This window comes from Temnothorax americanus, unplaced genomic scaffold (assembly GCF_048541705.1).
Source record: "Temnothorax americanus isolate GAGA-0224 unplaced genomic scaffold, ASM4854170v1 Scaffold10, whole genome shotgun sequence".
Classification (NCBI taxonomy): domain Eukaryota; kingdom Metazoa; phylum Arthropoda; class Insecta; order Hymenoptera; family Formicidae; genus Temnothorax; species Temnothorax americanus.
Window position 1 is genome coordinate 2,352,594 of NW_027509231.1, and position 27,787 is coordinate 2,380,380.

The 27,787-nt window shown below is 39.5% G+C and overlaps 5 protein-coding genes across 11 annotated transcripts; 2 read left to right on the forward strand and 3 right to left on the reverse strand.

Annotated features, from left to right (window-relative positions):
* Positions 1-458: 458 nt before the first annotated feature.
* LOC143900042 (uncharacterized) lies at positions 459-2,629 on the forward strand. The gene is made up of 4 exons (XM_077410967.1): positions 459-937; positions 1,661-1,765; positions 1,847-1,939; positions 2,009-2,629. The coding sequence occupies exons 1-4, from the start codon at positions 796-798 to the stop codon at positions 2,275-2,277; spliced, it is 609 nt and encodes a 202-aa protein (XP_077267093.1). The 5' UTR covers positions 459-795; the 3' UTR covers positions 2,278-2,629.
* LOC143899873 (annexin B9) lies at positions 2,500-8,380 on the reverse strand. Of its 4 annotated transcripts, none has more exons than XM_077410626.1 (8): positions 8,230-8,380; positions 6,074-6,115; positions 4,974-5,355; positions 4,721-4,800; positions 4,389-4,635; positions 4,039-4,220; positions 2,849-2,979; positions 2,500-2,744 (listed from the first exon to the last, which is right to left on the reverse strand). In XM_077410626.1, exons 2-7 carry the CDS (start codon positions 6,101-6,103, stop codon positions 2,929-2,931), a joined length of 972 nt encoding a protein of 323 aa, XP_077266752.1. In that variant the 5' UTR covers positions 6,104-6,115; positions 8,230-8,380; the 3' UTR covers positions 2,500-2,744; positions 2,849-2,928. The 4 variants fall into 4 exon arrangements, with proteins under 4 accessions (XP_077266752.1, XP_077266726.1, XP_077266736.1 ...); XM_077410600.1 differs by lacking the exon at positions 8,230-8,380 and adding an exon at positions 6,718-6,859; XM_077410610.1 differs by lacking the exons at positions 2,849-2,979; positions 8,230-8,380 and adding an exon at positions 6,718-6,859.
* A 1,795-nt stretch (positions 8,381-10,175) lies between these two features.
* Positions 10,176-18,996, reverse strand: Homer (homer protein). Of its 4 annotated transcripts, none has more exons than XM_077409856.1 (7): positions 18,694-18,996; positions 17,573-17,688; positions 17,329-17,485; positions 17,115-17,246; positions 16,398-16,883; positions 16,036-16,311; positions 10,176-15,899 (listed from the first exon to the last, which is right to left on the reverse strand). In XM_077409856.1, the coding sequence occupies exons 3-7, from the start codon at positions 17,467-17,469 to the stop codon at positions 15,714-15,716; spliced, it is 1,221 nt and encodes a 406-aa protein (XP_077265982.1). In that variant the 5' UTR covers positions 17,470-17,485; positions 17,573-17,688; positions 18,694-18,996; the 3' UTR covers positions 10,176-15,713. The 4 variants fall into 4 exon arrangements, with proteins under 4 accessions (XP_077265982.1, XP_077265987.1, XP_077265967.1 ...); XM_077409861.1 differs by lacking the exon at positions 17,573-17,688 and having other exon boundaries at positions 16,398-16,541; positions 16,635-16,883; positions 18,694-18,995; XM_077409841.1 differs by lacking the exon at positions 17,573-17,688.
* Positions 18,997-19,790: 794 nt separating this feature from the next.
* Positions 19,791-23,425, reverse strand: Pngl (N-glycanase Pngl). The gene is made up of 6 exons (XM_077409573.1): positions 22,902-23,425; positions 22,471-22,742; positions 22,172-22,390; positions 21,918-22,092; positions 21,412-21,834; positions 19,791-21,205 (listed from the first exon to the last, which is right to left on the reverse strand). Exons 1-6 carry the CDS (start codon positions 23,121-23,123, stop codon positions 20,642-20,644), a joined length of 1,875 nt encoding a protein of 624 aa, XP_077265699.1. The 5' UTR covers positions 23,124-23,425; the 3' UTR covers positions 19,791-20,641.
* Positions 23,426-24,278: 853 nt separating this feature from the next.
* Positions 24,279-27,513, forward strand: Ilk (integrin linked kinase). Its single transcript, XM_077409803.1, has 7 exons — positions 24,279-24,806; positions 25,202-25,367; positions 25,447-25,639; positions 25,724-25,804; positions 25,889-26,331; positions 26,426-26,656; positions 26,804-27,513. The coding sequence occupies exons 1-7, from the start codon at positions 24,718-24,720 to the stop codon at positions 26,948-26,950; spliced, it is 1,350 nt and encodes a 449-aa protein (XP_077265929.1). The 5' UTR covers positions 24,279-24,717; the 3' UTR covers positions 26,951-27,513.
* The last annotated feature ends 274 nt before the right edge of the window (positions 27,514-27,787 follow it).

Consider the following 27,787-nt stretch of genomic DNA (forward strand, 5'->3'; position numbering starts at 1 on the left):
GTAAATTATCGTAAGTTACTACTACTACGTTTACGCGAGCGTTACTTCTGTAGTAACTTACGATAATTCGTTCGCGTAAACGGGATTTTGTAGTAACTTACGATAATTTACTCCGCGTAAACATGTGAATTATCGTAAGTTATTACAGAAGTAACGCTCGCGTAAACGTAGTATACGAAATCCCATTTACGCGAAGGAATTATCGTCAGTTACTACTACTACGTTTACGCGAGCGTTACTTCTGTAGTAACTTACGATAATTCCTTCGCGTAAACGGGATTTTGTAGTAACTTGCGATAATTTACTCCGCGTAAACGGGTAAATTACTACGCGAAGTAACGTTCGCGTAAACGTAGTAAGTTACTACAGAAATAACGCTCGCGTAAACGTAGCAGATGCCAAGTTCGAATTTTATTCGAGTTTATAATCGGAATTTCCTTTCTCTTTCTAAAGCAGGGTACAGAAATACTCAAAACGCGCGTCTATGCTTACTGCACATTCTATGGACGAGACTGCTCCGGCTCCCCGGTATTTCCCCCGGTTGGAGGGGAGCGGAAGAATTCAAGAATTTATCCTTGCTCGCCCGTTCGTATTTCGCGCGGCATCAGCAGAAAACAAAAGTCGTACAGTTCGCACTTCGCCAGTTCGCCGGAGTTTCGCAATCACAATCGACAATCGAGAGGGAAAAGCAGAGGAGGACAGTTATTCAGAAATTATTATATTACGAAACGTTCTGACCACATCTGACGAAATTTGACATCAAGTATTAGAATTAAACAGAGCTAAAAAGTAAATATGGGACGATTACGTTGCTTCGATATTACGAGCGTTGCCTTCATCGGAATGTTATTCTTCGCCGGAGTCGCGGAAGAAGCGACGGGTCAAGATGCGATAACGTCGCTGGATTCGAACGTATTGGACCTCATCGGGACGAACAGTATTTATTAAATATACTTTCTTCGATATATATATATAACGTTTAGAATATGTGTCTACGGGATATTTTTATACATTATTACCCCGATAGCAAAACGTGAGTGTGCGAAGTCATATGCAAACGTATTGCTGAAAACAATATTTAATGTATTGCTGCCAGAAACATTGCGTGAATCGTAGCTCGTCTAGGATTCGTATTTATGGTATTTTTACAGCAAAAATATGTAAATTATTTCCATCAATAATATGTAAACTGTACATCAACGAATCCTCCGGGCGAAAACTGTTGCTGGAAAAATGACAAATATATTGAATAAACCGTTGCTTGAAACAAATTCAATATTATTGCTGAGCATTTGCTGACGCAGCTATATAGCTTAAATTTATATATCTACATAATATTATTGCGCAACGCTCGTCACAAATTTACGGACATATTTCGTAAAAATATGACAGACGTTTTGTTATCTGGATATTTTATGCTGCATTTAACTCGAAACCTTGTAATCTTGTTTAATATGAGAAAAATAGGCTATATTACTATACTTCTCAAATTTCTACTTAATACATAATTATAATTTTCCAACTAATGTGTAAATTATATTGAAATTTCTTGCCGGTAAATCTTTGTTAAATGTATAAAATGCTAGTATAAAAAAATGCATATATATATATATATATATATATGTGTGTGTAAGTATTTAAATATATAAATATTTTCTAGGTGAATATATTATGAAAGCGTTTGATAATGGTTGCAAATGCATTAAACATAACTGTGGATGCTGTAAGAGTTTAGAATGGGATGCAATCTCCATGGACGGAAAGTGTGAGTGTATAATTATTTGTAATCCGTACTATAAATTATAATAATTACTTAATACTAATATATTTCAATGTTGAGATACAGTATGCATAAATGCAAGTTATTTAGAGAACGACTATGGGGTCTCGCTCACAGTGACGTATAACAACTTTACGGTTTATAACGAGACAGTTTCAGGTAACATTTGATTACAAGCGAGATGTGTGCGGTGTCGTATTTCAATGAACGGAATATAAATTTTTTTAGCTCGAAATCCACCGCCTATTTGCTTCGGAGAGGATATTGTAGACGCGCTGGACGTTGAAGTTTGCTTGCGTATTTACGATATAAACTATAAATCCGATGACTTTCATGCATGCTTCGAGATTACAGGAAGGATAATGAAACTTACAATTTCTAAAATAAAATTAGGTTGTATCCAAGCTGAATTACGTAAGAAAATAGAATATATAGAAAATAAGTTGTCGCCATTTAAAATGACAGAAGATACACTACCTAATGTAGTCATGGTGTGAATAATGTACCGAACAGTGAATCTTCATATAAACTAAGTAACGTAACATCAAATTTATGTAAAAAACAATCTAAGTAATTAAGTTTCTTTTATTTTCATGCCATGTCATAATGATTAAGTTTTGATTAATGGACCAAAGGTTCAATGTTTTTTATTGCATTTATATGCATTTGAAAAAGTATATATACGTCTATGTGTTCGTGTAAGTAAAGCAAAGCTATAATTATATTTTAAAATGTAATTGTAAACATTACATTGTATTTCACATTACATTGTAATATATCTTATAGATCTGAAATCTATGTTACTAATTGAATATTTGATTATGTATTATAAATGTTTTGTACATTATACTCCATTGGTTTCAAATATTATTTTTCCCTGTGTTACATTTATCTCGCGCAATTATAGCTACTCTTAATTCAACATTGCTATCAATAGTCTTTTCCACTCGGCGGCGCAATCGTCCTGGAAAAGAAAACAAAGATATTCTTGCATATTATCAGTAAAATGACCCGAAGACATAATATTTGCGAATGTATACGTTTATTGCAGATAAATGTATGCGTTACATTTGCATGCTTTCGGATTATTAACATTTAGTGTTAAATTTGTTTGAGTTCTTAGTAACGAAAATATCTCCTCGAGCTCATTAATTCAATAGCGCGATCAGAAGCCGCTTAAAGTCGTCGCCGCAGTCGTCCTGTAAATGCAAAAAAGAATGTAGGAAAATTAAAAGCTAACATCAACTCAAGGCAAATCGTGACGTTTATGTATTTATGTATATACATACAACTAAATACAAGCATGCATGCAGTCAGAGATGGATGAACCAATTAATGTAATTAGTACAGTGAGAGACGACGTTTCGTTTAAATTAATAATCACACTTAATTTATACTAGTATATAATTTGCCAATCAGATCTATTTTCACTCGATTTTCGCAGAAATCCGTGTACACATTGCATTGTATGTACACGTTTCCTATTTATAACTCGTTTTACACACGTTGCGTCTTGCGTCACTCCGAACAAGCGCAAAACATATAAATAACACGAGTAAAACCATATTCACCATTAACAACCAGCGCGTAACATAAAGGAATTAAATAAATCAAGATCTTTGCAGAATATAACGAAGCGCTATACAATCTCCGCGAAGTAATTTTCAATAAAAGAGTTTGTTGCACGATTGAAATATTTTCATCCGAGAAGGGTAAGCAAGAGTCTCTTGTAGTCGCCTGAACAGTCGTCCTGAAATTTATGGAAAGTTATATGGTGCTGATAGATATACAGTGTATACTGTACATGTGAGTTAACAGTTATTATTATTTTATTGTAGTTTAGCGACTGCGAATGCGTATATAAGTATAAAAGAGAGAATTATGATGTGAATGCATAATTTAACACCTCGACTGGAGATAAAGCATTACTGTATTAAGTGAATGAGTATAAAAGCCGTAGAATTTAAGTGCTGGATTTAAATTGAGTCTAAACATTTTCGATAAAATCTGAATTACGGAAAGAAATCGTTTGAATTTCACCTAAGAATTTGTCATTAGAAAGATTCTGTTTAGACTTGTGTTTTTATTAATATTATTTTATATATGTTTATTGCGTTTCTCCGTTTTTTATTAACTTTACTGCTGCGGAAGTAAAATACAATTATAAATAAAATGCGATAAAAGGAGCAAACGTAACGGCCAGAGTAATAATTAACGTGAAATTATTGATGTTTCAGGAAGTAGCGTGTTTCACTTACATCGATGGCTGCCGCAAGGGACTTCCCGTAAAGTCTCTCATAAGTATCCTTAATGTCGCCCAAATCGATCTCCGATCGCGCCACAATGATGCGTATCAACGTCGAATCGGTCGTGCCCATCCCACGCATAGCTTTGTACAGTCTTTCCGCGAAATAAGCCGTCTTGTCGCAGGCGCATTTCACTGAAAGAAGGCCAGTTACAGTTATAGAGCAGTAGATAAGTGAATGCGTGTAAAAAAAGAGATAAGAAACGGCACGCGATTAATAGAGGTAAGGAATAACTTACTGAATATAAGGAATAATGAGTCAATCATATCGATCGATTGTATTTAATCTATTTGATTTCTTACCCACAGCTAAGTAGCCGTCTTCAACAGAACCAGAGAATTCTCGCTTGATAGCGTGCTGCAAGGTGTGTCCGGCAAGGCGTTCGTATTCCTTGAAGATTCTTCGCAATTGCGGAAAACTCTTGGTAATGAGGATTGCGTTGAAAGTGCTCTCGTCGGTACCCCACTGTCCCTCACCAGCGGCATGGAGCCTCTCGGCGTCCTCACGCGCGGCCTCCTCATCGACGTCAGGACTTTCGTTTCTGCTGGCCTGATCGTTGATAAAAAAATTACAGAAATTGTCTGACAGGACAATTGCGCGGAGTTACATATATTATCTTCTAACTGTTACTCACGCAACACAACGACACCAAAAGTCTCTTGAAATAACCGGAGGTATCGCTCTTGAGATCGTCTTCCAGCTCGTTATCGTACACTAGGGAAATAAATCAAGAATATATTCACAAACCACGTAGTTCAGAATCGATCGGAACTAGAAAATAAAATACAGTGCGTTTCTTTAAATGAAATTTCTGTCCTATGCAGGAAGGCTGTAAATTGGAGTCAAAAGATCGATCTTGGAAGATATTATGCTGCATTGAAACTTACGATCCTTGTAAACGGCCGATATCGTCTTGATGCCGTAGTTGCTCAGAGACGCGAGGACCTCGATGAGCGCACCCTCGTCGGTACCCATACCGGAAATAGCTTCGTGCAACTCCTTGGCATAATACTCGGGAAGAGGCGTCATTAGAGCCAGAATGGCTTTCTCAAAGTTTCCGGCCAACTCAGACTTCAGCTCGGAGATTAGATCCTTGCCGTACATTGTCTTGAATTTGTCGGCGATCTCCAATCGCTGTACGATGCCGCGATGAGCCAAGACGTCGATGATGGCCTGCTCGTCAGTCCCGAAACCCTTCATCGCAGTTCGTAGGAGGCTCGCATCTGCCTCGGGATCGAAAGGATCGGCCGGATACACGGTGGGCGTGCACTGGAAGCATTTTTAGTCTCAAAACGATTGTCGACGGATACTCTCACAATGAATGATATTAAATGTATACCGAGCTCACTAATTAGTATACTAAAATTACTTAGCGCATTAGAATTAAACAATTTATATAATTTATATAATTTTTTTTTTATATAGGGGTATACTTATTCAGTTGGAAAGACTTGTCGTTTTTCTATCCAGTCATATCTTAAATAGTTAATAGAAAATCTCGGAAATACAACAGAATAAGCCTGTGGCGAAGCAATCCTGCTTCGATTTCACTGAAAGTTTATTTTCAACCTTATTTGGCGAATATGACAAATCGTTTCAACTTAATAACGTAAGAAAAGTATTTTTAAACTCGCTTTTTTTAAATTACGCATTTAACGCTAATTTTAAAGAGAAGTGGTGACGCGATCGTTTTTAACATTAACGTATCGACGAATGACTCATTCTGAGCAAGATTTATACATAACTTTTTTTTTTATCATTTAACGTCGATTTTTCGTGTCGTTAGCAATAATTCGTTTGGCCGACATTCTTTCTCTTTCTGACTTTAAAAACACGCTACAGAAGTTTTAAAGTCATTCGTTTAGAATGTTTGATGGATAAGAGATTAAAACGGTATGGAAATAACGAGATGAGTCATTTATCTTTCTCGGCCACTATTGTGAGACTGCGTTATTGCGATGCTATGAGATATTAACATATAAATTACCTGTACATGATAATACTGGCTAGCTGCCATCTTGCTGGTTATCTGAAATCATTTTAAATATGTATTTTATATCAAGTGAGAAATTTTAAGAATCCAGAATTAATTATTCATTGATGACTAATTTCGGGAGCAAATATTTTATTGTTAAACTTTAGATAAATGATTTTGATAGCCCTTCCTTAAACTTTTTAACTTTCCGATCTTTAGATATTAAATTATCAATATTATTCATTAATACTAATAGTATCTAAGCCTGTAGAAAACGTGAATGATTTTGTGGTAAAATTCTTTGCGTTATAATAGCGGCGCTTTATTGTAACGTGAAAATCGTAATTGTCATTAAGAAAGCGACGCTCTGTGATGATAATTCTCATCTGTCACGGTTAATGTAAGTGCAAACACGCGATCCGGCGACGCGGTGCTTGCGTCCTTGACTCATTTCAGATACGCCTCACGTTCGTGACGATGATGTCATCGAGTAACACCCCGCCATCAATTCGCCTGTTGCTACATGATTATTGAGAATCTGTTGTATCACTTTTTAGATGACGAAGTGAGCATGGCACGCTATTTCGCAGGATATACCGCAGGATCATATCGATCGGATACCGTCGAAGTGACACTCGGGGTGTGGCTTGCTTTACCTTCTCCGACGGCGACGCTCTTTCCGGGGAACGGTACCGGTTCTGGTGGCCGACTAACTAACGGCCCGCACCCAGCGTTCTCCGTCGCTGAGAGCCTCTTCCGTCGAGGAGCAGCAGAGAGAAGAGGAAAGGAATTCGCTGGTGGGGCGAATACGCGTTCGTATCGCTTCGACTACGAAGGCACCGGTCGACGGTTCGGTATTTTTTGCCGGATGAAACCCGGAATTGAATGACACAGCGCGGATCAGACCGGTACCGGTCCGTGACTCTCACGTGGTCTTTAAATGCGAAACACCGCCGCGAATAGTTCCTAAATTATTCGAGTTATCAAGCCGTGAATTTTAATATTGCTCGGGCTTCTCTTATTCTCTTAGTATTGAGTAATGATACGCGTAACAAATTAATTAAATTATCGATGATAATAATGTCCAATTAACGGAATTGATTTTAATCGGCTTGCGGTATATTGCTCTTTATTTTTCCCAACAATTCGACATTGACCGCAATAACTTCTGATTTTTCAGCGTTGGGTATATATGCGCGTCGAAAAAGCAGTCCTTGCCAAAGCCATCACTTTCGAGGCACTACGACGCCAGGAAGTGGATCCAATGGAAGAAGCGTGAAATCGACTCCGATTGTTCGACTCATTACACTGATGGCTGGTCTCGCAACGCGAAATATTAATGATGGTTACGTGTCTTAACGGGAAAAGTTTAAAGTATAAGATACATATACTTATATACGTAGTCCATTAATATAATTGACAATGATGACGGAAGTACGCTGTAACTTTTGTTTCTTATTCACTCTCTGGTTCCCACAATGATTCACGCGAACTTAATGGCCGTTCTCTTGCTCAGAGAAGAATATAAATACATGATATGCTTTTGAGAAAAAGTAATTCAATATATGCCTGAAAGAGTTTTCAATATTAGTTTTTAACTGTTTGTGAAATAACGATGATTAAATAATTCAGCAAACTTTAATTGTATTATATCTCGTAAAAGAAATAACGCTGTCTATAATTCTCCCAAGGCTGTCTTAAAATTGTTGATGTCAAGCTTTATCGAATTTGATGTTATAGATTGATTGTGGGAAAATGAGTAATCTGTTTATTTATTTTATTGCTGAACCAAGCTGTCAGTATCTCAACAGAGGTTGCGTAATAAATCATTGATTACATTTAAATCACATTTAGAATTTGACAGGCCAAGATTATTGAGGTCAAGCGACATATATATAACATGATTAATATGCTGATACAACTTATAGTCAATCATGGTCAGCTATGTAATGGAAGTCACACACAACAGTCGTATAACTTTGATGCAAACTGATTATGCCTGTTTATAATAGCATATATATATATATATATATATATATATTCATCTCTTACAATTATTTTTTAAATAATTTTATGTTAATTTTAGTAACAGTTTAAGTGCCGGCTATTCAGATCATGATTTATTTTAAATAATTTTCACTTGCGTTAGAACTTATAACTTCACTTACAATTTGCGCAGGATGCCGGCTTTCGGAATACTTCGCAATCTTCTATACGAATGCGAATGGTTCACTAACTGAGTGTGGGAACGGGCAGACAGCGGCGATATTAAAGACAGCATTGAGGAGAGAGAGAGTGAGAGAATATGTGTTGGTGGGGTTGTCGACGTAGCACCGAGTAGTGACGTGGAGAACGGAATATCCTGTAGCGAGCCAAGAGATGGCGAATGAACTGTCGGACTGATGCTATATATGAGATCGATAATGAAAACAATATATATAAGATACCAAAAAGTCGGATGTATTACATCATTCGACTATTACATTGATTACTGAATTATATCTCATTACTGATTTACAAATTATCTCGAATTTTAATGATCTGCACAAATTGGAGAGGCAACAATAGTCGCTACATGATAATTTGACAATAGTATGGTGATTTGTATATATTGAAGTTCTGTAACATATAGAGTTGTTCATTATGTTCATCTTTAACTTTGGATAGATATAAATTTTACAAAGCTCTTGGAGAACCTTTGTATATCTACAATTAGTAAAAAATATTGGAACTGTATGTTGAAAGGATTTATAAGGGTCACGATTTTATTTAATTGTATCATGATTTTAATTATGTATGACTGTGTGTTAAGATTTTAATCGTACCACGCGTAAAGATATTGCTTATATTTCTTATTAATTGAAGAATATGTTATAAAGCTTGAATCATTTTATGTGCCATACGGTTTGAAAGAACTTGGGAGAGCCCAGTGAGAAATGACCCGTCGAATCGACGTCTATAGACGTCGATAAACGTCGATTCGAGGAGTCATTTCTCACTAGGAGAAAATTTCGTTTTGACTTTTAACTTATTAATTTACGTAAAATCATCTCGATTGTTATCTTTGTCGTTCTTTTCTAAATAAGAGAAAAGCAAATATAGATAAAAGCTTATATGTGAAGTATTTTGCCGGTGCAGTTACATGAAACTCAGAATGTATCATTTATTACGTGTTTCTTTCATCTCGTAATGGATGTTACTCACGAAGTATACGTGATTCATAATCCTTGACTCAATGAGAACAAATCGTGACGTTCTTTTTGCACGTAGAATGCGTGACGGAATCGGCACGCATCACGGAGTGCCTCGGAAGTCACGTCCTGTGAACCACAGATTGAGACTAAACTATAAATAAACGTATTGTAATATATCGAGGCGTTATTATAATAGTTTAAAGTGATTATGTTTTTAACAAAGTGTCAGTTATGCCAAACCGACAAATGACAAGTGTCCAAAATTACAAAACCGATTGCTCTCAAGCGAATTTTTAATATAGTTTTATCTTTAAACTTTAATTACTATCGGCTTTAGTACCATTAAGTAATAAAGTAGTATTAAATGTATATGACCGCACTTATATATATTAAATTATATAGTTGTATGTGAACGTGTTTATATATATATATATATATATATAAAACCTATATATATATATATATATATATATATATATATACATTTTTTTTGTATATATATATATATATATATATATATATATATATATATATATATATATATATCTGTGCATGACGCCATACTGCGTAACATGTATACTTATAAATTTATTCACTCAACGCTGTAATCAGATTTCCATGACGCATTCCATAGGAATTCGATGAATCTACAATGGCATCCAGTATCCAATACAAGGATCATTATTTAAGAGTATCTATCGTATCTACGAGAAGTAAACTTTTGCATTGATGAATCGGGTACGTTAAAAAATAAAGAAAATGTATTGAAGAACGATGTTCTTGTAAGATCTCGATCGTTATTGTAATATTTTTTAATATCACGGATAAAAAGTATTATCGCGGAAAAGAACTAATTCTCGTATTAATTAAGAGTTGGTATGTGGAACTCATGGCTTATAGTAAAAGGAAAACATCGAAAAGCCCTCTGAAAATGTTTTATTAAGATTACATATGGCAAGCGAGGCTTCCGTTTCCAATTCCTCAAATTAAAATTCATCTCAACACTTTTTCGGTAAAAAGTGCCTTTTTCCTAGCACATCTGCACCTGTCTTACTCTCTAAATTATCTACTAAAAATTTGTCTAGGTTTATCACCTTTACCACTTTGAGAGATCTCTCGTTATTCAGACTCCTTGTGCGAAAATCGTTCCCTTACACGTTTTTCGTTTTCCGCGCTATACAATTACAGTACGAAGAACGCACGAGCTGAATGCTGTAATCATCCGTAATTATGAATGATGAAAACCCGATAATGAATTTCTCACATTTTTGCAGAATATGATACATCATCTTAACAGTAAAATGTATATTTTCAACATACCGTATAAGGATTTAGAAAAGAAAAATTTAACATACAGTACTGAAAAGCCTTCGTCAAATACATCAGAACAGATCGACTTGATTGACGATTCCGGGTTGTGCGTAGCAAAGGAATCATCTTACACACATTTTCGAATCGTACACGTACGATCCTATCTTACTTATCACCTATCTTTCGACTATACAAGGTGTTCTGCGATATACAATCTTGGATTTCAACATCGACGGACTTGAAATAGATTTTCCCGTAACGAAAATGTCGAGGAAAGTCATATAAAGCGGCTATTCTATTAGTTTTTTTTAGTTCTCTTTATCGTTTTTCTGAAGCAATCAAAATATGAATAAATAAATTCAACATTTTTTCAACTAAAAAAATAGCAAAGATTAAATTAAATTGAATATGTTATTTGTAAAATATCAAGACAATTCTTTTAAACAGAATATTACATATTTATTCATATTTTTTTTATAATTATTATTAAAATTAATTTAATAGTTAATGGCACAATACCGGTGAAAACTGCAAACTTAAAACTGAAGAAATACTAATTTCCCAATTTAGATTCGGAAAAACTTTTTGGACCAAGTTTCGTGCAGAAAAATTTCATTCTGCATTTTTAATTTTCTTTTCAAATAAAATTATCTGACTGTATCGCTAATAACCACCTTGTACAATCAAAGCCGTTTATTATTAACGGTTCTATACAGTGCGTATCAGACATTCTAGATCCCCATAAATGATAATAAAGAGAAATTGTGTGCAAGAACAGTACGAATATAATATACAGTAAAATTAATTAATTTTGCTATATATAATCAGGATTTTACTAAATGTTATTAACATTAAATGCGTAGAAGTTGTTAATTATGTTCACGGGTAACTGTGATCTGTTATATGGGAGTAAAAATAAGAAAGAAAAGGAAGAATTCGAGAAACGCATGTTATGCTAATCGTGTGACGTTCTTGATATGTTTTATGTATCTAACTATTAAACATTTTTGCAGGCGCAATTAATACAATGTATTTGCAATACCGGTAATTAAAATATCTCTAACGACAATGCCACTCGCAATAATATATAATAAAGTTATCAATAATAGATGTATACAGAGAAAGAGATTTGAGCGATAGTAATAGTAGATTAAGAGAGTGACTTAATAATAGTATCATGATCGCAATAGTAGAAGTAGCGGCAATAGCAATGACAATAGTAATGCTCTTTCAGCCAACAATAATAATAATCATATGTGTTCTGATATTCGTACGATAAAAAATATAACAAACATGCATTTAACATAAATTTATATATAAAAACGAACTGCAAAAGAGTATACAAACGCGACATAAAAATTACTACACATTTTCTTCGATGGGCTCAATACGTAAGTGCATATATTAATCACTTAATTATAAATGCGCGCGTTCACGCGGCAATTATTTAACTTCGGTACATGTCATGGAAAATTAAACTATTCCTACATTGTACAGTAAAACGTCGATTATCCGAGATTATAAATTAACACGAGAATTATGAGTAACGATTATTCCAATATTATTCCAATAGAAAAAACATTAAAAATATAGATATACATATTAAATACAAAGTATAATAAAGATAACAAAAAAAAATCCTAGCGAAGAATCTTATAATAAAAAATAATATCCGCGTGAAGTAGTTTAATTAAACTTAAAAATATATATATGTATAATATTCCTTAAAAACATAAATTCTCTCTCTAATAACAAGATTGTATATAATTCCGTCGATAAATATAACATTGCTTTAAACCCTCCAGTACTGGCATACAGTCTCAAGCTTGATGTAAACTACAACAAATATCTCTGTAATTAAAATATATTACGATCTAGCGCCAAATGCGATTACGATCTGATAAAAAATTAATGCGATCGTGTTGATAAGCGAGCGTGGATAATAAATTTTACGACGGGGCATGGTGCACGAGTACTGCAGGATTCAAAAATCGAAATAAATGTATGTACAAAACGTTCAAGTTCTTCACCGCATTTTCTTTTTATCTACGGATTCTTTAACCAGTCGTCCAGGTCAAAGAATTTGCGATCGAGAGAAAATGCGTGAAACCTGAAATTATTTTCTCTCTATATATATATTATATGCTAGCATCGAAACGCAGTAGTTGTGTGAGAGGCGGAGGATGCGTACTTTAATATTAGATAATGCGTTCAGGGAAGTAGTATTATATTTGTCATACCGATACCGAATATCTTAATCTTTTGTTGGAAGAATATTATTTTTCTTTCTTGTGCTTTCTTTCATCCAGGAAAATTATTATTTCGCAGGAATGCTCTTATGAAAACATCTCTCTCACAAACACGCTCTTGAGACAGTCGTCGTTCTACTGTATTTTATACATAAGACTGGTGCTCGCATACGACAAATTCAACAATAATTGTATGCATCTTTTACAGAGTGGGACACCTGACTTTACCATCTGAAATATCTTCCACCTAACATGGATAGAAAAAGCTATACATAAAATGTTTCATAAAAAGATTGTACCAGCAAACGTTAGCATATTGTGGAAAATAGATTAATTTTTTGCACACAAGATGTAATTCACCCGAATTTGATAGAGGAAAAGTGCAAAATAAATGTTCAATCCAGAGCAAAGACATATAAAAAACGTAGATAGAAAAATATCAAGATAAAAATTATCACAGACACATGCCGTTTCATGTACCAATGTGGTAAATATGACGCGCACATCGTCAGACACATAAATAGCATTTTGCACAATAAAATTCGAAGGTGGTCTTATACATATTGTGAAGCAATGATTCTTAAACGACATTCCAGAGAAGACATTATTATGTTCACTTAGTTAATCTACGCTATCCAAACATTTTCTAAAAATTGCAAAAATTTCGTATTTGTTTTTGTCGTCTTACATCTAAAATTGTTCTAAAATTGAATATGTAGTAGAAAAGTAAAAAAGTAACACAAACGTACTATCATATCATTATAAAACATTAAATTTAATCTAAAGTAGATTAGAAAAAGTAATTATATAGATAAAAGAAATATAAAAAAGGGTATTAATATGACATTTCTTTCTTTTGTTCCTATATATAAATTGCTTGAAATTGATTACTCTTATTGTCCATATTTCTTTTCTATATATACAAGCACTTTGAACAAAAAGCTAATGGCTTCTGGTATGTTACAGAAAAATAATCTCTTCAGAATGTTTTTTAGAGTGGTCAAGGCTGAGACGAACCTACACGCTACTTCAAGCTTGAAACTGTGGCACGAAAGACTAGGCTACGCTGGACTCAAGGCAATACACGAGATGCACGAGAAGAACCTAGTGAAAGGTTTGACCATTTCCAAGGACGAAGACTTCGTCTGTGAACCATACCAGTTTGGAAAACAGAACCGTTTACCTTTTAAGAAGGTAGAACGACGACCTACTCAACCTGGAGAATTCATACACAGCGATCTTGTCGGACCAATGCAGGAACCGTCTTTAGGTGGTGCCAAATTCTTTGTCGTTTTCAAGGATGACTGTTCCGGTTTTAGATGTGTATACTTTTTGAAACACAAGTACGACACATTTGAGAAATTCAAGGAGTTTGAAGCAATAGCGAAAAATAAATTCCAGCGCACGATCAAGCTACGGACAGATAACGGTACCGAATACTGTAACAAGACCATGCTGGAGTATCTGACCGCACAGGGAATACAATTAGAGACAACGGCTCCGCACACACCTCAACAAAATGGTCGCTCGGAGAGAGACAATCGAACCATAATGGAGAGTGCTCGGACCATGCTTCACACAAGTAAGCTTCCTATGCGACTGTGGGCAGAAGCTGTGAACACTGTGAACACATAGGAAACCGTCAACTTCTTGTAAGTCATTCACGAAGTACTTTTGGAGATTCAATATAAACTTTCTTCACATGCTCGACCACTTTAATATAAGTTTGACTGTATATTTTTAGACACCCTGTATGATCCATAGAGAGACTAAACATTTCAACACTCGGACAGATTTAAACAATTTAGACATCGTTCAATACAATAGAAAGCTTTAAGCTCTTGTACTCATCCGAAGCTTGAAAAACACCACGGAAAACTTTCTATTGTAGTATAAAGTATTTAAATTATTTAAATGTATCCCCAGAGTGTGTTTTCAAATATCTCCCTTATTTACCCGTATCTATAAGTATCTGGTCGACATGTGACGTGGTTTGAGTTCGTATTCCTTAAATCACTAAACTCCCATTCAGTTTTCTATTAAGTCACTTGTGAATTCGTCGAGAAACAGCTCTTCATTAATAGTATTCACATTTTGCTAAATATGTATACAATTCTCTCTTTCAATTCTCATCTGAGAATTACAAATAAAAACACGATTATAAATGTACTACAGTATAACCGAATTATGACCGTAGTAATAACTATTATTACTATATCTACAGTAAAAGTCTACATAGTAATAACTGAACAGTTATTGCTATGTTTCAGAATGAGAGTCTAATAACCGTTGTAAGGAAAGTTATTACCACGTCTCGCAGACTGCGGATAATGCAACAAACTTTCTACATGTGATGCAATGTTTAGGAAAATAATATCGAGGTGAGCATTAAGTTGGTTTCTTAAAATTCTCCAGAACTTTTGTTTAAAAGAAAAGCACGGGAAACTTCTGTTAACTCTGGTAAGAAAACCAATCAACTTTTAGAAACAGAATCAAGTGCAAACTCAAATGGATTCGTAGTTTCTAAAATCATATATACTCCATGTAGAAGGAAAAAAAGCAGATGGTAAAGTCAGTGTCCTATTCTGTATAACAATAGCACGATTATGGCACAAAACTTATCGTTAAAAAAAAAAAGAAAGAAAGAAAGCTTTAAACAGGTCAGGTCGATGCAATTTAAATGCATGTTCAGAGAGCAATCTCTTCTGTAGTGTACTATTTTCGAGACAATTATCTCAGTATTCTATTATTTTTCTGCTCAATTTTTCTCTTTGTGTTCTCAGAACTTCTCTCTTTCTCTCTTTGTTATTAATCTATGTCGTCCATTCGTACATCGCGCTTACAGTAAATACAAAAGACCTAAGAGAGGCACTCTTAGGTTTCCCCTATGGTGCAAACTTAGGTTTGCAATGTATTTGTGATTTCTCGATGTACCGTTACCAAATCCTGTATGTAGCCAGCTAATCTGGCGTTTAACGTATCCAAATTTTGTTTTTGAACTTTATTTGCACTCAACGCAAGTTCTAATTGTTCATGAACTACATTCAACATCTCGCGGAGTTCCGCATTTTCCTTTTGTAGAGCCTTGCAAAACAAAAAAAGGAAATATTTCGTTATTAAAATAATTAAAGAAATATTCGTTAATCAAATATGACTCGATGAAACGTCAACCTGAACGCGAACACCGATCATCAGGCTTCAGCAAGCTCCGTGTACATACCAAAAAATCCTTATTCTTGGTGGCCATAGTGAGAGCTTTGATTTCATCGTTTCGCGTTCTCAGCTCGCTTTCCAATGCTTCGACTCTCAATCTCAGTGCCTCGCTATTTCCTTCCGCGATCTTACCAGCTTCCAAGTCGGCGTATTTAAGCTTTATTTTGGCATTTTCCTCTTTGTACAATTGCAGCTGCCTCTTCCATTCGTCAACATTAGCCGTGGACTCCTGTAACGCGCTCGTTAATCTGGCATTGTTAGTTTTAAGGGTAGTCAATTCAACCTGTAATAACACGTCATAATATTTTATTATCTATAACATTATTTATATAACTATAAAAGTAAGATGCATTCTTCCGGAATTCGTACCTCCCATTTCTTGGCGTTAGCAGAACTTTGAGCTAGAGCAAGTTTCAGCCTATCGTTTTCATACTTGAGCTGCACCTCAGCCGATTGTCCTTGCGTTGAGCTCAATTGCCCCGATTTCCCTTGATGTTGCGGACTTTCTGTACTCTGAGAAACACTCTGTGATCTTGAATGGACTGCGTTTTTCAATTCGTCGTCCACTTTATTCTGAAAACTACCAGGTAAAGGACTGCTGCTTACCGAAGATACACTGTTCTGAGCGGAAATCATATTGGCATTCGGATTCTGGTTGTTCGACGACACGTTGGAGTTAATCATCGAGGAGTTGGGCGGATCTATGAGATCCTGCTCCGACGACGGCATACCCGATCGGGACGTAATCGGGCTGACGTTCGCGCTGGTGGCCGGCGTGACCGAAGAGCTGTTGGACTGCAGCTTGGCGCTGGCAAGCTTCGTGGCTTCCTTCACCTCGTGAAACTTCTCGATGAACTGTCAACAAAGAACACCTCCTCTAAGAGCGTGATACACGAAGATTTGCAGATTATCGTAAAGCCGTGATCAGACTACGAATCGGGATTGAGATTGGATTGAAATTTAATCAATCAGAACAAAGAAAACTAACTTCAAGTTTAGCGAACTTTGCTCTAATTGGTGAAATTTCAATCCAATCTCAATCTAAATCCGTAATCTGATCACGGCTTAAGGGACTGCGACACAAACCTTTCCCAATTCGGCCTCGGACGCGAAACCCAAGCCGTACACGGTGTTCGCCCTGACGTCCGACCACTGGCCGAATTTCTGCGATGTCTTGGTGAAAGTCATGTTCGGGGTAATTGTGCTATTGATGACAGGCTGAAGAAAAGCAGGAGACAAGTGATTTTAGACGTTAGTTTCCGTTTCTACTCTCTAGATAAGAGCGTCGCTCTCAAATTACCTTTGTTCCTTCGATCGAGATTATTCTGTACAAGCTCCTGGTGGAATCGTAAAAGAACGACACCGATATTGCTGCCGATGACGCCGGTACCCAAGACCGCTTGGTCTTGGGATCGATGTGAAACACGTGCGCTTTGCACATGAAAATTGGTTGTTCACTGTAATCAATTATGAATAATGTCAAAGGAGTGCGTATCCATGGTCTTTCATACACATATGACACAAAGCATCTATTTTTAACCGACCCAGTTAATATAACGCGAGTGCATATTTACAGATGTACGGCGCGGAATTGTTGCAAACTTGTGACGCGGAAGGAAACGTGTAAAACAGGACTCGCGATGAAAGAGAGACATCATATCTATCAATAAAAAAGGACAGTCAACGTTATCTAACATTTCAAATATTAACAAAGTTTATATAACAAAGTTTATTTAACAAAGTGAAATAGAAAAGCGACGTTTTATCAAACGGTACATCACTTTATTAAGAAAACTCTTATCGCTTTTGATTTTCAAGAAACAAATTCTCTTAAACGAGATACAGGACAATAATTTAATAAACGCCGAGCGACTTTTAGATAAAAAAACGTCGCCGCGGGCGGGAGGAAAGGAAAGGGTTGACGCGTCACACGTGCCGTCATAAATAATCTCGCGTAGGAAAATATTCTATTGCGGGTATTTAAAAAAAAATTCTCGGCTTCCGAGCGCGGTTCGAAATCTTTGTTCCCACCAGACGGATCGACCCTCTTCCTCCGGCGGGCGAGAAGAACGGAAAGTTCTCAGCCCCCGCAGTTTCTCGCGGAAGAAGGGAAAGGACATTATATCCGGCTCTGCTCTCGGTACATAATTATGCCATTACCCGGATACGCGCCGCATCAGTGTCAATCGGGCCGGCGGTCAGGCGCGCGGGGGGAGAGACGGGATATACGCAGCGTAGGGAGACGCGGCGCTGCGTCGCGACGCGGGGGGACAGAGACTCGTCGTCGTCGTCGTCTTCTTCCGCATCTTCGGGCTCGGAGCGGCGGGGCCCGGCAGAGGCAGGCAGCGGTCAGCGGTGCGCGGCGCGTGCACGCGCGACCGGGGATGCCGGCGACAGGCGCGGCGCGCACACACACACACCCACACACACGCATACAGATGCACACACCCTCCGGAGGGCGGAGGGAGAGGATTAATTCCGTCGTAACCGCGCCGCGCGGCGGGTACACGCGGTCACCTTTGCACACCCTTAAAAGGATCGGCGGGTGTCGGCGAGAGAGAGAGAGAGAGAGAGAGAGAAAGACGGGCGGAGGAGAGGAAGGAAGGCGACTAGGCGATACTGTCTCTTGGGCCGGCCCCCGCGGGGGGCCGGGACTTCGACTTACCCCATTGTCTCCTTGCCCGATGTCATATAAGAGGCTGGTGGCGGGCCGTGCAGTGTCGCGCGCCCTCGTGAAATCGTGCCGTGCCGTGCCGCCGCGCGTTCAATGGTGCGCGGCGCGGATGCGAGCGTGCGAGCTGGTGCGTGCGAGCGAGCGCGCCCCGGCTATTTTCGGGCCCGGGCGAAAGGCGAGGAACTCCGGGAGTGGACGACGATCGCGTACCGCGCGTGCGAGGGCTGGGATGCGTGCGAGTTGACAGCCGCCATCGGCGCCATCGGCCAAAGCTCCCCACCCCCCGCCCGTCTCCCTCTCGCACGCCCCGGCCCCCGGCGCCCGGCGCCCAATCGCGCTCCCCAGCTCCCCTCGCTCTGGCTCTCTACCGCGGCGCGGCGTGCGGCGTGCGGCGGCGGCGGCGGTGCGGTGGCGGTCGGTCACGCGACGGCATGAACGTAGCCGAGTCGCGCCGCGCCGCGCGGTTTCCACCTGGGGTTCTCGATCGATTTTCCGGCGTAGGGCAGACACGTCGCGCGTCGTCGTTCCCCCGTCTCAACCTCGCCCGCGGCGCCGTCGAATATCCTAGTATCCTCTGCCGGAATATTCCACTGAGCGGCGACTTCCCGCTTCCCGCGGAAAGCCACCGCGGAATCCTCAACAATCCTCAAGCCCCGAACGCAACGACGCGATAAGCGGCGATTTGAATGGCGCGCGGGAGCAATGATGTATAGGGAAGTCGCGAGCCCCTCGCGCGCCGAAGTTTGCCGTTCGACGCCTTCGGTTGGCAGCGAGGCCGTCGGGGCGTTCGATTTTCGCTTCCCGACTCCCCGAGAGAGCGAGATTCCGAGCGAACTTCAATTAATTTAGCCGGCAATTAACTCGACGACGTCAACTGTCTCGTCAAAACGAACAGAATTAATGTTTCGTCGCTTGACATATGGAAAAAAGAGAATTAAATGAGGGAGAACGAATAATATAATTAGAGACTTTGCCGTGAGCAGTTCCGCCATTTGAATTAGTCCGCTAATTAAGTCGGAGTTGTGCTCGGAATCATGTTAATTTTGTTCCTGACGCGACACTGCTGGAACTGGAAAGGTGGTTATTGCTTTATTTAATATCCTTTTTATTTGTTTTATGCCATTAATTTATAATTATTTTGATTGTTACTGTTTTCAAAGATGTGGTCATGGCGTGTTCTTTTCCCAATGCTTTTCAAGCAGATTTTATATATATATATATATTTTTTTTTAAGTTTGTGAATGCACCATCAATGTGCATTTACTCTGCGCTAAGCGAATTTTACAGAAATTAATAATAACAGAATAAATAAAAGTAATAAATAAATTCGGTTTATTAATCATATTTAAGTTTAAACATGATTTAATTGCAGTTAATACATTTCAATTGAAGAATCACATTATTTTAATATAATTCTTGAATTGTGAAATATATTATGTAAATGCAATTAAATCATAATTAAAACTAGGCATGCTAAATTATCGTAAAATAAAATTATAATTATGATAAAAATCTAGTCCTTTTAAAAATATACGATGTGTGCATGGATGTGTGTTTCTAATTAATATATGAAAACATCATATCTTTAATATAACATCTTTCGTTTATAACAATATATGAATAATAGTTGTACTTTAGGGAAAATAAAAGAATTAAGTTATTAACTTAGCGAACGAGCATCAAAAATGCAAATATATCTCGCTCACATACTCGGGAAATTTCACAATAAACCCTTCGCACTTTTAATATAATTTATGCAGACGATTGATATTGATTTGATTGGTCGCCATTGTATCAAGTTAGATATCATTATGATAACACAACGGATAATATGCAAAACCAATGCTGTATTTTATATAACGTAAATCTCATCGCGAAGGGGAGATCATACAAGTAATTCAATCTACGAAAGTTGAACGAAAGCGTGTATGGCTTAAAATCATACGCCATGGTTCTTCAATTGAATGTTAATTATCATAGACGGTTTCTCGGTGTCGTTCAGGCTCCGTCGAAAGAGTTGAGCGTGCTGCCAAGCTTCCTGGCCTCGTCCGCCGGACAACGTTACGATCACGTTCAGTCGCACCGCCCCTCTCACTTCTTCCGTTCGGAAGCTAGCGCAGCTGGGAACGGCTACGACAACCGCTCTGCCGTCGTCGAAGGTAGCCTCGATCTCCCAGGACACCTTGGCACCTTGAAACACCTCCGACGTGGCTTTCAGAGCGAACGTCTCTAGACGCGATGCGGAATTCGCGATTTCGAAGGTCCACTTAACACGTCCGCGTTCCGCCTGTGGCGACCGCGCCAAGTAAACCATCTTCCAGTCGTTCTCTACTTTACGAAAGATCCCACCCTCCGTGGCGTTCATCCCTTCCAGCCATCCAGATTTTCGTTCCAGAACAGCGTTGTCGCGTACAACGTGATATAGATCTTCAACGACGTTGTACCGCAGCTCGAACGTTTGCCCGTATTTGGAAATGTCCCATACGTAACTCTTTCCCTCGGCCTAATAAAAAGAATTCAACGATTGAACGACGGAAGCTCTTATTAGAAACTATTTTTTAAAACGTAAGACCGATAAAAGCAAGTGATTCTATTTATTACGTATATTTATTTCGTATATATACATATTATTAAGATCTTCCAAGTATTTCATGCTGTTATATTGAAAAATTTAACTTGCTGGTTCCAAAGTTTTGGATATATTCGTACCTGCGTGACTTCGCCTCGCGCCAGTCTCCACATGAGAGAGCCCGAGGTTCGTCCCTCGTAGGCTTCTTCGTCAGAATCCTTATTCCGCGAATTTGGAATGTACAGCATATCGGCAAGCTCCAGCAGTTTCCGCTTGACGACGTACTCTCTACGCGCACGGGTGTAACCGGCGGAGTTTTGCCGCTGATGGGTCAACGATTGGAGCAAATGGGTTAAACTCTGTTCGGAGCAGGCTCTTCGCCTCTTCACAACGGCTTGCTGGTCTCGCGTATAACGCCACGTGACATCCTGCACCTCATCCTTGGAATAGGCTATTATGTATGTCAACTTCTTTTGCCATCCCCTTTCGTACATCAACGGCTTGTCTATGACGTTTTCGCACGGGTCTACGTGGACCCATCTCTCGTTCGACGCCGACCATATCTGATAGCGAAGAAACGAATTACGTCTACGAGATTACGATTGCAAGATACACCTCGAACCCAATAAGCGGTAACTCGACGTACCTCCGTCCAGACGTGATCCGTCTCATCGCATATAAATCGCGCGTCGTAGCCTAAGGACCGGCATAAAAGGGTGAAGACATTCGCCCATTCCCCGCAGCGACCGCGTCTCAGGGTCAGCAGTGGCTCTGGATGCGTATAACGAGGAAATTCGACAACTATATTGCACTTTTGACATCTAAGATTGAATCAATGTCACAAATGATATTTGCACAGACGCTCGCGATACGAATGTGGTTTTGTCGGAGAAACTTTACCTGTGCAATTCTATCCTTGAGCAACGATGATCTGTGGATTGCATCACATTTTCGTACGTACATTCGATGGAGCACGTCGGGCACGTCGGGCTGTTGACCCATTCGAAAAATTCGTGCTTAAACCAGCGTAGAAGCTCGATCAGGAATAAATCCTTGGCTATCAATTCTGCCTCGAATTGCAAAGAGGTAGCTTCAGCTGTATTATCCGACTTAAAAGATCTGCAAACGTCAGATAAAAAAGTAAGCGTACAAAGATAAGTTTTATGACGGAGAAGATAAAAGAACGCAGATTGCATTACTTTTGCAAATCCCTTATCTTCGTCATCGTTGCGATTTCTAATTGTACAATAGGTACGACTTGTTTGGCCTTTCTTTGCAGATTTGGATCCTCGTAGTACGCAACACTACGAAAATGTCCAACGATTCTATCGAAGAACGCCTTCTGCGCCGTAGACGTCTTGTCAATGTCGTCGGTTATAGGACTGCTCCCTGTCGCGGTGCACAGCAGTCTTGATAGACTCTGGAGCTTCGAGAGGGACGCGTTTCGCGGTAAGAATATGCGTTCTCCATCCTGTGGAGCATTTAATACATCGACAGCTTAGCTTTGACAAATATCAAATAGCATTTAAATTTAAATGGCAAACGTGTACAATCATTAATTCATGATATTTCTGTCTCAGCAACAACCGGAGCCAGAGAAAGCGGAAGAACGTTGAGATCGATTACAGACCTCCACGTAGCCGACGTCGAACAGGCATTCCATGGCACCGATGGCCGGCAGAAGTTTCTCAACAACGACCTCGTCGTCGAGACGCAGCTCACGGGACCTGTAATTGCTCGGCGACCTCAGGACATTCCGGCAGATACTCAGCAGTGCTCGTCGAGCTTCGTCACGCACATCCTCCGCATTCTCCTCGAGAGACTTGACGCAACGCTCCAGGTTCTCGTCCATGTCGACGTGGCTCGCACGTTCGATGATTCGAACAGCCGCTGATCATCTGTTCGCGATCGCCGTCGGACGCCCGCCTGTCATCATTTTTGCTGACTCCTCGCGCGTCGCTGGTAGCTATAGGGATACAAGATGAGCTTACGGCTGTCAGTCCGCGCGAACCAGCTGCATCGGAAACAAGACAGACGCAGGCGCGTGGATTCGGACGAGAGGAGGAAGTAGTGAAGTACATCGACAGGTTTTACCGACGGCAAACGAACCACGAGCACGAGCTTTGCCACGAGCCTGCGATGGATGAGGACGGATCTAGACGGCGTCTCGTGGAGGACATTTGTTCTCTCATCTGTTGCTCCATTAAATGTTTCATTAAAAATACTCGTTCATCGGACACGGCGAAAAAGAGGATAACGGTGTCCGCCCACCGTGAGCTGCTGGTCAGCTGGTGTGGGCCCGAACGAGGACGCGGATCACTCGAAAATCGGATGGGGATACGCAACATGGACAAAGCATTAGGAAAACAAAAATTACTGTGGAGAGAGATTACGCACTCTATTTAAAATCTGAGAATCGCAGAGTTCGGGATTTTAAATCACAAAAATTAAAAGTCTTGTAAATCGACAAAGTATCAAGAGAAATAGTCGACGAAGAGGATGCGCTATCTAAAATTCCAAAAATTTTCCAAAATTCCAAGAATTGCGATTTCGAGATAGCATATCCAAATATTTCTACATCATAATTTTTTAAGTAGAGCTCGACAATATAATTTCATTAGTTGTAAGTTTCGAAAGTTACATTTGGATACTTAATTCAAAGAAAAGCAATGTACAAACTATTGAACGATGTAAAAATATTTCAATAGTTGGAAAACGTTTCTTCTCTTACAAAAGTTTATACGTAATGCTGTACTTATGACTATACGCAATGTTTGATTTTTTTAAATTGAAAGATACAAAAATAATCTTATTCTAATTTACATGGAGCTTGTAGCATATCGATGATGCAATAAACAATACCTTCCGCATTACAACGCAAGATCCGCATTACGACGCAAGAGAAAGAGAGAGAGGACATCACGAGGATGTCCTCTGTCCTCATCTACTGTTCGAAGCTTGCCGAAGCTACGAGCGCACACGTTAACACACTCGTGCCTTCTCTTTGTGTGCGTATTCCCACCACGTGAGCCACGTTTTTAAATGTCCACATTCTGGCACCATTGATGTCGGAGGTGTAGGCTGACTTTTCTGTGCGCGCGTGTCTCGCCGTCGGAGCGCCGTCGGTTCGTATATGGTCACTCGCGTGAATCGGCGCGCGATCACGCGACTTTCGAGGGCCGAATCCCGAATCCGCGAGATGCGCTCTTCCGATTGATTCGGAAGTGTTCCTTTGCCTTCCTCTTGGAAGAAATAACATCGTCGTTACGTACGCACGCACGCGGTGCGTAACGAGGTTGCCGCGTTGGTATTAGTGTCAGGAACATGGCTATATTTAGCGTATGACGGCTGGCCGTTTCGGAGCACGAACGACTTGATATAGCTCGCTCGCGGCGTCGCGTCACCTGTGTGTTTACGGCTCTTCAGTTCATGATAACAGCGCGAAAATGGAGGATATATTTCAGTGGTGTCGCGAGGGAAACGCTATGCAGGTCCGTGTCTGGTTGGACGACACGGAGCACGATCTCAATCAGGGGTAACTACTCCAATAACTCCTTTTTTGGACAGGACTCGCTGTGTCGGATATGTTGCGGTTTCTCTGGCTCTATAATTAGGCTGGCTGGACGATTCGAACGATTCTGTAAAGAGTATTCTTTATGAGAAACGTCTTCTGAGCATTCCAGGAAGCACAAATGGATTAAAAATTTGTCTAAAATTCGATCATCAAAATAACTTAATAAATATGAGTACAATGGAATGTAGCGTTTTATCAGTGACTTTAGATCTTGTTCCTTGAATGAAACGAAAACTGTTCAAAATATTTAAAAAAACTACTTACGTTTGACCGCGATTGCCCGATACCATAATTTGAACTTTAATGTCGTCTCCTGGCAAAACGTTTCATTATTAAACATGTCGTTCTGCGTGCAGAGACGATCATGGATTTAGTCCGCTTCACTGGTGCTGTAAGGAAGGCCACATAAAGTTAGCAGAGTTGCTAGTTAGCAGAGGGGCACGCGTCAACGCCACCAACAGAGGGGACGATACCCCGTTGCATCTGGCCTCGGCGCACGGACACAAGGAGATAGTACAGTTGGTAATGAGAAAGGAATTTAATAACGCTGTTCTGAATTATTTACCTGTGTAAAGCGGATAACGTACAACTTGACTTGCAGTTGCTGAGAAACCGTGCCGACGTAAACGTCACGAACGAACATGGGAACACCGCTCTGCACTACGCTTGTTTCTGGGGAGATCAGGCGGTTGCGGAAGAATTGGTCGCGGCCGGTGCTCTCGTGTCCATCGCGAACAAGGACGGCGACACTCCCCTCGATAAGGCCAGAGGTGTTGTGGCCAAGAGATTGCACGGTACGCGAAGATTCGCGCATTCTGAATTAGTTCTTCCATTTCCGTCGCACTCGCACGCCGAATATATATTTCTCGTTTCGTTAGATTTGGCAGTGGAATATGGACAAGACTTGAAGAAGATACAGTTCAAGGATCAGAGCTGGTTGGGACTGAAGACCAGGAGTCGTAAGTATTTCTTATATCCTTACAAAAAAAAGGGTCGTACAAGCGTATCGGTGTACGTTGTATTTTTCTCGTGCTATTTTCCAGGAGATGCGACTCTCTCGAGGCACAAAGGGATCAGTATGGCGGACCTGGCCCTCCATATGCACCTCGCGAGCACACCGAGCGGCGAAACCTGGAGAGGCCGATGGCAGAACAACGATATCGTCGCCAAGATACTGAACATCCGCGAGTGTACCGCGCGCATTTCCAGGGATTTCAACGAGGAGTTCCCGAAGCTGAGAATCTTCTCGCACCCAAATGTTCTGCCGGTCCTCGGTTGCGTGAATCAGCCGCCGCAGTTGGCGACCGTCTCCCAGTATATGACGCGCGGCAGCTTGCACCGGCTCCTGCACGGCGGAACGGGTGTCGTCGTGGACACAGCGCGTGCCCTCCGATTGGCCCTCGACGTCGCCAGAGCTATGGCTTTCCTTCACGGTTTGGATCGGCAGAACAGATGCAGATTCCACCTCAACAGCAAGCATATAATGGTGAGTTCTGGACGGTCGGTAATTGTACAAGTACTTGGATGTTTAAATATGCTGCAAATGTAGAATGCCGCGAATATGTTACGTTCAATTTCAGATCGACGACGATCTGACAGCTCGTGTGAACATGGCGGACGCGAAGTTCTCTTTCCAAGAAGTCGGACGAATTTATGAGCCGGCTTGGATGTCGCCGGAGGCTCTGAGCAAGCGTCCAGCGGACATCAATCACGAGGCTAGCGATATGTGGAGCTTCGCCGTTCTCCTGTGGGAGTTGGCGACCAGAGAAGTACCGTTTGCGGATCTATCGCCTATGGAATGTGGCATGAAGGTGGGCGGGCAATCATAATCAATTACTTTAAAAAGAAATTGCGATACATTAGGATTCCCTTACTTTTCCTCTGTAATTGACAAAAATATCTTTTCATATAGCGATCTTCATTTGAGCATTGAATTAAGGGCTAATAATTTATTTTAGATTGCCCTGGAAGATTTACGCATAAGCATTCCGCCGGGCATTTCTCCGCATCTCGCGAAGCTCATTCGAATTTGCATGAACGAGGATCCTGGCAAGCGACCGTCCTTCGACATGGTTGTGCCGATCCTTGACAAGATGAAACGCTGAAGTATACTTGACTTAAAGTAACACAGTCGGAAGAATCAATGGGGATACATCCAGAGATTTAATAGTGCCTAAAGAATCTCTATATTTATTACTGCCTGAAGAATTATTAACAAACGATAGAATATTTTTGTATGTACCGCTATATATATTCCGCAAGTGGATGAATACTGCCTTTAAAAACCTTTAGAAACCAGCTGCCTTTAAAAACCAAGTTTTAAACGGACTAATTTTTATCTATTTATATTTAATGTATTCATAAAGCGAATTTTTAAATGCGTAGCTCGAATTTTGTCCATTTGGCGTATCCGACGTGAGAGAAAAATCGCCGGGACTTTTTAAATATAAAAAGAATAGAGAAATATAGTGTTATTTACACACACTAGAGAGCATATTTTTTATAAAATGTTGGTGCCACATTTTCTGCCCAAGTGTCACTAGATATATTATATACTGTGAATATTATATTAATTAAAATCAGGATGATTAATAAAACTAAATGTGTAGAACTGTAACATCGGACTCGTTTAGATTGAACGAGTATGTATTTTTCATATATTTAAATATAATCATGCATGCAAACTGTCATATGTACGAATAAATGTAGATTTATGAACAGTTTTATCGACAAATATACATAAATATATTCGCTGTTACAAGATGCTTAATTCATTGCTTTTCCAGCAGTTATAGGATACAATTTAAGTCAAGCACTTTGAAATAATGGACAGCAAGTATTTTAAGTAACATTTTGTGTCCAATTATTTTTCAACCATGTTTATTATTGATTTGCCTGCTCTTTCGAATTTATCAAGAAATTCTATTCCAATAAACGTATGT